The sequence below is a fragment of the Lepidochelys kempii genome, chromosome 23, assembly GCF_965140285.1.
Source record: "Lepidochelys kempii isolate rLepKem1 chromosome 23, rLepKem1.hap1, whole genome shotgun sequence".
NCBI classification, from domain to species: domain Eukaryota; kingdom Metazoa; phylum Chordata; order Testudines; family Cheloniidae; genus Lepidochelys; species Lepidochelys kempii.
This window is the reverse complement of record NC_136402.1, coordinates 13,233,662-13,243,192: the sequence shown is the minus strand read 5'-3', so window position 1 is coordinate 13,243,192 and position 9,531 is coordinate 13,233,662. Positions and strand designations below refer to the sequence as shown.

Below are 9,531 nucleotides of genomic sequence, written 5' to 3'. Positions count from 1 at the left end.
GTGAGACTCCCGACGCACAGACGGAGATGGGAGACCTGGATGCACGGACAGACGCCCCCAGGATGCTCAGGAGCTTTATTGGTGGCAATCGCACATCAGAGAATCAGCAAAAAGCATCACCCGCAGACTGGAACAACCCCAAAGCAGCCCCCACTGACAGAGCCCCAGTCACCGAGAGCCCCACTGCCCCACCGTGGCTATGGTCCATGCCCAGGAATCCCCCCCCACCATCTGAGTAAGGAGCTCCCCCCATGATCCAGCCCCATCACAATATGCCCTGCTCCCATCCACTGCCCCCTCCCCCCGGCCTCATGCAGAGATGGAGGTTGGGTTCTAGATCGGAGTTCTGAGCTCACTGGGTGGATGTGGGTTCTTGACTTCAGCTCAGAGACGCCCCCAGGGTTGGGGGTCATGTTCTCGATTGGAGCTTCACATGCACTGCTGGGGGTGAAGGTTTAGCACGGAGCTTGAGATGCACTGTGGGGGTGGCAATTCTGGATTGGTGCACACTTGGGGAAAGGGCCGCTTCTAGAGCACAGATTGGAGCACACCCAGGGATTCTAGGGGTTCTAGGCTGGAGTACAGCCAGAGATGGGGATGGGGTTTTACACTGCAGCACACCTAGCAATGGGGCTCTAGAATGGAGATTTTAGCACATCCAGGGATGGGGTTCTAGATGGGAACTGGAAGGGGTTCTAGCTTGGCACATACCCATGTATCGGGTTCTAGATTGGTGCATGTCCATGAATGGGGTTCTAGATTGGAGCACACCCATGGATTAGGGCTCTACATTGGGGTACACATCAGAATGGGGTTCTGGATTGGAGCTTGGTGCCTGGTTGGGACGTGTTTCTTTTATACTCAGCGAGCCAGAAGCACGTGGGCAGCGAGAGAGGCCAGTGGCAGAAAGAGCCGCACGCGATTCCTGGCCCCGCTCCACTGTCTATATCTTCCCAGCCAGGCAGGGGTTGTTTTCGGGGTCCGTCGCAGCGCAGTCCTGGCAGTCCTGTTTTCGCAGCGCAGCAGGGGCACATCGTGCAGCTGGTGCCAGGCCTCCAGCAGCTCCTGGCGGGTCACCACGGGCCACGTATCGTTGCAGAAGATGCGCTGGAAGACGAAGGCCTTGTAGTTGCTGTCGATGTCCAAGAAGGCATCGCTGGTCATGCTGAGGATGTTGTAGGGCCCGTTTTCCACCAGGCACATGCTCGTGCAGGGCGAGTTGAGGGTGAATAAGATCAGGCAGCAGTTCGGTCTGCAGGTCCTGGCCTTGAGCTGGGCCACCGAGCTGTTTTTTCCCCTGTGGAGCAGACGCCACTCGCTGTGCTGCCAGCGAGTCTTCCGATGCCGAGGCCGGGCAGCTACAATAGGCCAGTCATTCAGGGTGTACTGGCCAATTGGCTTAGCGAGCGCCTGATTCATGGCATTCAGCGCTGTCTCGGGCAGCTGCTCCTGCAGGTTGGTGGGTTGGTTACACGTCTCACGGGGCAGGCTCACGACGAAGGCATATTGAGATCCATCTAGTGTGAGGGGCCTGAGAGGGATCAGAGCACAGCAGGGTCAGGGACCCAGGACTCAGCCAGGAGATGCCAATTAAAGGGAGAGAAATGGGAATAGGCCCCCCAAATACCCTCCTACCTCAAGGCTCCATCTCCGCCGTGCACCCCAAATCACCCCTCCAGACTCTGGGCCCCATCTCTGCCTGGATTCTCAGAATCAGCCCTCCAAGCTCTTTTCCATATCTCCCCCTGAACCCCCAGAATCACCCTTCCCAGGTCTGGGCCACATCTCCCCCTTGTAAACCAATAATCACCCCCTCTATGTCCAGGCTACAGCTCTCTCTGTACCCCTAGAATCATCTCTCCCATCTCCTTCCAGATCCCCCACAATCAGCAACACCCAGATGTGGGCCCAATCTCCCTCTGCTACCCCATAATCTCCCCTCCCCACCACAGGCTCCATCTCCCCACTGAACCCCCAGAATCACCATTCCTCATATTTGAGCCCCACCTCCTACACCCTGAGAATCACCCCTCCCAGGTGTGGGCTCAGTCTTCCCCCTGCAACCCCATTTTCACCCCCTCCTAGCTATGGGCTCCATCTCCCTCCGCAGTCCAGAAACACCCCACCTCTGAGCTTCATCTCCCCTTGCACCCCCATTATCAGCCCCTCCCAGTTTTGGTCTCCATCTCCCCCTGGACCTCCAGAATCATCCCTCTCCCAGCTCTGGGCTCAATTTCCCCTCTGCACCCCCAGAGTCGCCTCTCTCCAAGACTAATCTAGTCATCCAAGTCAGGAGTGAATTCATCACCCAGCATGCTGGGTGCTCTCCAACTACGGTCAGTGTCTGGGCAGAGCTGGGCACAATGGGACCCCCTGACCTTCCTGGGCATCCCTTCAAGCCAGTGGGATCCAACCAGGGCCATTCTGTGCTGCTTTTTGCAGCTGGGCTACAGGGGCAGGGAAGGACAGAGACAAACCAGTCACTCACTGGTTCACATAATCCACGATCACTCTGAGCGCAGCTGGGTTGATGCTCGTGGAGGTCTCTGGCCCGAAGCAGAGGAGAAGGGGCAGCAGCAGGAGTCCAGCCGTGGGCATCCATCCCAGTACCTGCACAGGACTCCACAGACTCAGAGCCCCCCAACCCACATCTCCTAGCCCTGCTATGCTACCAACAGGCGAGTGGGCAGTGGGACCCTGTGGGGCTACATGGGGGAGGAGGAGGAGGGGGAAATGGGGGAGTCATCAGGGTTTCCATGGGTAGGAGGAAGTGGGGGGCAGAAAGCACTACCCTGGTGCTCCATGGGGTAGTGAAGGTGGGGGTCATGGGGGAGTTCCCTTGGGTTCCATGGGGCAGAGAAGGTGGGGGGCAGAGGGTCATAAGAGTCATAAGAATGACCATACTGGGTCAGACTAATGGTCCATCTAGCCAAGTATCCTGTCTTCCAACAGTGGCCAATGCCAGGTGCCCCAGAGGGAATGAACACAACAGGTAATCATCAAGTGATCCATCCCTTGTCACCCATTTCCAGCTTCTGGCAAACAGAGGCTAGGGACACCATCCCTGCTCATCTTGGCTAATAGTCATTGATGGACCTATCCTCCATGAATTTATCTAGTTCTTTTTTGAACCCTGTTATAGTCTTGGCCTTCCCACATCCTCTGGCAAGGAGTTCCACAGGTTGACTATGCATTGGGTGAAGAAATACTTCCTTTTGTTTGTTTTAAACCTGCTGCCTATTAATTTCATTGGGTGACCCCTGTTCGTGTTGTGACATTACACCCCATATTCTTCATAAAAATATGGTATAACTAAGATATACTTTATGCAAGATGGCTCATGTAAGATAGCGTTGGAAAGATTATGATTTACTGCATGTGATTATCCAATTTGTATGCATGTATCATTTCTGTATCTGAAGTTAGGAATATTGACTATGTAACAATTACAACTGTGTGTGTACTTTGGAAAATGCCCACCAGACAGTAAAGTAAGTAATCATCCTGAATGAGTCATTTAAGAAGGATAATAGAACTGTGAAGATACTAATCTCTCTCCTTTCTGAGAGGCTTCCTGGGACCCAGCTGTGACACAACCAGGGCAGGTGGTCCTTCACCTGATACAAAATACCACCTTGGACACTGCTGGTATTTTTCGTCTGTAGGGGGATGGAGATCAAACAGTGGATTCCCGCTTTAGGTCAATCCTTTTAAAGGGCTGGGGTGGGGGTTGATCTGGACTCTCCTCCATTGCCTACCCAAGAAGAAGGACTGCTGGAAGAACCTGAAGGGATAAAGGAACTAACCTGAAAGGAAAGGCTGGGGTGAGTCCAGACTGAGACAGGGGTCCAGTCTGTAAGAAGAAATAACTGGAACTCTGAGCTACAGAAACTCTGAATCCTGCCTAATTCAACATTTAGGGTGAGAAATTACATTTTGTAACCTGTTTCTTTAGTGAATCAAGCTTCGTTTGAATGTTTTATTTTATTTGCTTAGTAATCTGCTTTGTTCTGTTTGCTATCACTTATAAGCACTTAAAATCTGCCTTTTATAGTTAATAAATTTGTTTCATTTCTTATTAAACCACTTTGTGCAATTTCTAACTGGGGGGGCAAGAAATTGTGCATATCTCTCTTCACATTGAGGAAGAGGGAGAATTTTTATGAGCTTGCACTGTGCAGATCTTTCTATACAGAGCAAGACAATATACCTTTGGGTCTGCACTCCAGGGAGATGGGAACCTGAGTGCGGGGAAAGTCCCTTCAGTTGAGTCTTCCCATAGCCCATCTCAGTGTCTGTGTCTTTCTGCAGCTGGGTGTGGCCCTGCCTGTGTGTGTGCTAGAGGAGGTTTAAGAGCTTGGCTCACCAAGACAGTGTAAAGGGGGCCCAGGCTGGCAGAACAGGCAGGCTCAGTGGTCTCTCAGTACATCAGGTGGCACCTTCAGGGGGGCCAAACCATCATATGCATGTTATGAGAAGGAGTAAATAACACTTCCTTATTTACTTTCTCCACAGAGTCATGATTTTATAGCCCTCTATCATATTCCCCCTTAGTCGTCTCTTTTCCAAGATGAAAAGTCCCACTCTGATTAATCTCTCCTCATAGAGAAGCTGTTCTATACCCCGATCATTTCTGTTGCCCTTTTCAGAACCTTTTCCAATTCCAATGTATCTTTTTTGAGATGAGGCGACCAGATCTGCATGCAGCATTCATGATCATAGAATCATAGACTACAGGACTGGAGGGGACCTGGAGAGGGCATCTAGTCCAGTCCCCTGCACTCATGGCAGGACTATTTTTTTATCTAGACCATCCCTGGTGGGTGTTTGTCTAACCTGCTCTTAAAAATCCCCAATGATGGAGATTCCACAGCCTCCATTGGCAATTTATTCTGATGTTTATTTTGATGATGTGGGCGGACCATGGATTTATAGAGAGGCAATATGATATTTTCTGTCTCATTAGCTATCCCTTTCTTAATGATTCCCAACACTGTTTGTTTTTTTGACTGTGGCTGCACTTAGAGTGGATATTTTCATCCAGATGACTCCAAGATCTCTTTCTTGGGTGGTAACAGCTAATTTAGGCCCCATGGTTTTGTAGGTATAGTTGGGATTTTATTTCCCAATGTGCATTACTTTTCACTTATCAACATCGCATTTCATCTGCTGTTTTATTGCCCAGACACCCAGTTTGTTGAGAGCCCTTTGTAATTCTCCGCAGTCTGCTTTGGACTTAACTCTCTTGAGTAGTTCTGTATCATCTGCAAATTTTGCCACCTCGCTGTTTACCCCTTTTAACAGATCGTTTATGAATATCTTGGATAGCACTGGACCCAGTACCGATCCCTGGGTGGGGGACGCTGCTATTTACCTCTCTCCCCTGGGGCTCCATGGGGCAGGGGTGGTGGGGGAGGGGGGCTCACCTGGGGCTCCATGGTCGGCGGTGAAGGCTCCGTGTCTCTGCTGACAGATGCTCACACCCGCTCCTGGTGCGACGGGCTCCCAGCCCTGCTCTGTGCAGCGCTGCCCCAGGCAGCCCGGCGAGCGCGGGTGGGGGCTGCTGGCCACAGGCACCGGAACCTGCGGCAGGTGACAGGACGGGGAGCGAACAGGGGCTCTGAGAACTTCCTCCTCATCGCAGCTCGACAGCAGCGCGGGGCGGTCACTGCGGTGTCGCGCTTGCAGCGACGCCCAAGGGGCCAGAACCGCTCCCATGCGGAGGGCGAGCCCGGAGGGCGCTGGGGCTGGGGCAGGGCGGCTCGGAGAAGCGGGACCCGTGGGACTGGTGCTGCTCTGCCGGGCCCCGCGTTCCGCTCTCCGGCAGGGGCGCGGCTCCCTCCTCCGCTGCTCAGCCCTGGCGGGACGGTCATCTCCCCCCTGCCCCCCGGCTCTGGGTCCCCTCTGCCCCGGCGGGGAGCCCCCGCTGCTGGGGTGAGCGCTCCGCCCGGACACTGGCCCCGAGCCTCCCCGCTGCGCTGCCCCTGCCAGCCCCGGCCGGTCTGGAGGCGAAGGGGAGCAGCCCGGACGCCTGCCCCCCAGGTACAAGTCAGCCCCGGGCGCCAGCTCCCCAACGCCTGCCAGCCCGCAGCCACTCACTCCTCTACCCGCAATAGCCCCCCGCGCTAACTGTCCTCGGCCCCCCAGAGTTTCGCGGTCCAGGATTTGGCCGTAGTCTGCCTATGGACAGCACCTGGTGTAAAGGACCATCTGTCCCCAAGGCAGGCTGACCTGGTGGCAGACAGATCGGAGCACCGGGGGCTGTCTGTGGCTCCATGTTAAGGCTGGTACAGGCCTGAAGAGGTTACATGGGGGGATAATTGGTTGGGACATGTAAGTCCAGAGCTCACAGTCACTGGGCGGTTCGCGCCCTGCTTCCTGGCAGTCTGTCCGGAGATCGGCTCTCAGGCTCTTCAGCCAGGGCAGGCAGCAGCGTTACAGACCAACCCGGCCATAACACCGCCAACAATCTTCAGAGAAGCCGGTGTTGGGGGGAGCTGTATCTGGGGAACCCCTTGGCGAAATGGCTCCAAATTAGGGTCACTCACCTGACCCCAGGCCCCCCCTGTGTCACAGCAAATTTCAAGGTCATCTGAGGAAGCATGGAGATTTCAGAGCACTTTTAGATGTGAAGTGGTGTCTCTATCTTGCCCTGCAATAATGGTCCCTTCTGGGGACCAAGGGGTTTGCAGTGGGAGCTGCCTTCTGCGGCTGTAACCCTGGTGTTTGGTTCCCAGGTGCAGCTCCTGTCAGCTGGGGGAGCAGAGAGTGGGGCTGGGAGGTTTGTCCTCCATCTTGCACCAGGTGCCCCCCATCCCCAGGGGATTGGGGCTGTCTGCTCAGGGGATCCCCACCCAGGGAGCAGGGGAAGGGGGTTCTAGGGATGGGGAGGGGAACACTTGGGGGCTCTGGACCCAGTAAAACTCAAGCTGCCACTCAGGCTGCCAGCTGGGAGCCAGGATCGATGAGGGGCTGCCCGTGGGGACCCAGCACCTCCAGGGGACGACGTGAGACCCCCGACGCACAGACGGAGATGGGAAACCTGGACGCACAGACAGAGAGGCCCCCAGGATGCTCAGAAGCTTTATTGGTGGCAATCGCACATCAGAGAATCAGCAAAAAGCATCACCCGCAGACTGGAACCCCAAAGCAGCCCCCACTGATGAAGCCCCGCGCTCAGAGATCCCCACTGCCCCACCGTGGCTATGGTCCATGCCCAGGAATCCTCCCACCCACCATCATCTGAGTAAAGGGCTCCCCCCTCTGATCCAGCCCCATCATACAGTCACCGGGCCCAATGTGCCCTGCTCCCATCCACTGCCCCCGCCCTCCGGCCTCATGCAGGGATGGGGGCTGGGTTCTAGATCTGAGTTCTGAGCTCACTGGGTGGCCGGGAGGGATAGCTCAGTGGTTTGAGCATTGGCCTGCTAAACCCAGGGTTGTGAGTTCAATCCTTGAGGGGGCCATTTAGGGATCTGGGGCAAAAATTGGGGATTGTTCCTGCTTTGAGCAGGGGGTTGGACTAGATGACCTCCTGAGGTCCCTTCCAAGCCTGATATTCTAGGATTCTATGACTCAGACACCCCCAGGGATGGGGGTCATGCTCCCGATTGGAGCTTGACATGCACTGCAGGGGGTGAAGATTTAGAACAGAGCTTGAGGTGCACTGTGGGGGGTGGCAATTCTGGATTGGTGCACAATGGGGAGATGGGCTTGTAGATTAGAGCACACCCAGGGATGGAGTTCTAGGCTGGAGCACAAACAGAGATGGGGAGGGGGTTTTACACTGGAGCACACCCAGCAATGGGGTTCTAGAATGGGGCACACATCAGAGGGGTTCTGGATTGGAGCTTGGTGCCTGGTTGGGACGTGTTTCTTTTACACTCAGCGAGCCAGAAGTGCATGGGCAGCAAGGGAGGCCAGTGGCAGAAAAAGCCCCACACGTTTCCTGGCCCTGCTCCATTGTCTATATCTTCCCAGTTAGGCAAGGGTTGGGCATACCATCCACAGCACAGTCCTGGCAGCTGCTGTTGTCGCAGCGCAGCAGGGGCACATCGCGCAGCCGGTGCCAGGCCTCCAGCAAATCCTGGCGGGTCACGACAGGCCTCAAGTCATAATCAAAGATCTTCTGGAACACGAAGGCCTTGTAGTTGTTGTCGATGGCCGAGAAGGCAGCGCTGGTCATCCCCACAATGTTGGAGCGCCCGGCCTCGAGCAGACACTTGGTGGAGCAGGGCGAGTTGAAGGTGAATAAGATCAGGCAGCTGTTCTGGCCGTAGGTCCTGGCCATGAGCTGGGCCACAAGGCTGTCTGGGCCGGAGACCAGACGCCTCTCATAATTATCCCCCTATGTAACCTCTTCAGACGCCACTCACTGTGCTCCATGTATTTCCTATTTGGTGTAATCACTTCCTTTGGCCGGGCGGCCACGATGTTCCCAAGGGGAGGGTTGTACAGGGCACCAAATGGGCGAAACGTCTCTCTCATCACTTTTAGCTGGCTCATGGGCAGATAGCTGGCTACATCCTGGGGGTTGCTGCAGGTGGCATGGGGCAGAGTGGCGGCAAAGGCGTATTGCTTGGTAACTCCGCCGATAATGAAAGAGGGCAGGAGACAGAGGGGTCAGGGGGCACCAGGCTCCTGGGACTGAGACACAAGTTGCCAAGTAAAAGGGAGAGAAAGGGGGCATGGTGTATTTTATATGTAATTTATAACTTAATGTATAAGAATAATTATATATCATCACAGCTAATGTCCTTTATAAAAGAATAGACTATAAAATAAACTGGAAAACAAAAAAAGTCTTTTCAGAAGGAAAAATGAAACGACAAAAAATTTCATCCAAATCAACACAAACCCAGTTTCCATTTCAAGGAAACTGCTTTTTACAATTGAAAACTGTGCAATCAGAAATTTTTTGAGCAGCCCTATTGTTTATTATTAATCTTCTGGTAGCGCTTAGGAGCCCCAGGGATGGACAAGTACCTCACAGTGCTAGGTGCTGTATATTATTGATTAGGTGTGTTTTGACAGCCCCTGGGAACCCCAGGCATGGACCAATGCCCCATTGTTCTAGGTACTGTACTAGATTTATTAGGTGCATTACGGTAGTCCTAGGAGTCCCAGTCATGCCCCGGGAGCCCATTGTGTTAGGTGCTGTACAAACTCAGAACAGCTCCATCTCACCCCAGGATCTCCATTCCCCCAGCCCTGAGAATGTCCAATGCAGCAGAGCAACCTGCCAAGACATGGCAGATGATTCCTCCGTAGCAGGTGTGACGCTGGCAGACCAGGTCCCGGGTCGTGCCAAGGACCGCGTGTCTCAGCTGAACTGTGACGAATACCGAGCTGGGCTCAGTCTGGCTCACCTGTGCATCGGTGCTGGTCACGTAGGTATTAGAACTCACCCCCATCCCTCTGTTGTTTTCTTTGAACTGATTAAAATAAGTGTGGAAAATGGTTTGGGGTGTTATTTCATGTTAGTTTCTGTGAAGAGACATCTTCAGTTTCAAAGTTAAAAACAGCAAAGTG

At 54.1% G+C, this 9,531-nt stretch overlaps 1 protein-coding gene across 1 annotated transcript; it reads right to left on the bottom strand.

Annotated features, from left to right (window-relative positions):
* Positions 1 to 314: 314 nt before the first annotated feature.
* LOC140902248 (uncharacterized) lies at positions 315 to 5,572 on the bottom strand. Its single transcript, XM_073322144.2, has 3 exons — positions 5,427 to 5,572; positions 2,489 to 2,610; positions 315 to 1,531 (listed from the first exon to the last, which is right to left on the bottom strand). The coding sequence occupies exons 1-3, from the start codon at positions 5,436 to 5,438 to the stop codon at positions 862 to 864; spliced, it is 804 nt and encodes a 267-aa protein (XP_073178245.1). The 5' UTR covers positions 5,439 to 5,572; the 3' UTR covers positions 315 to 861.
* Positions 5,573 to 9,531: the final 3,959 nt, after the last annotated feature.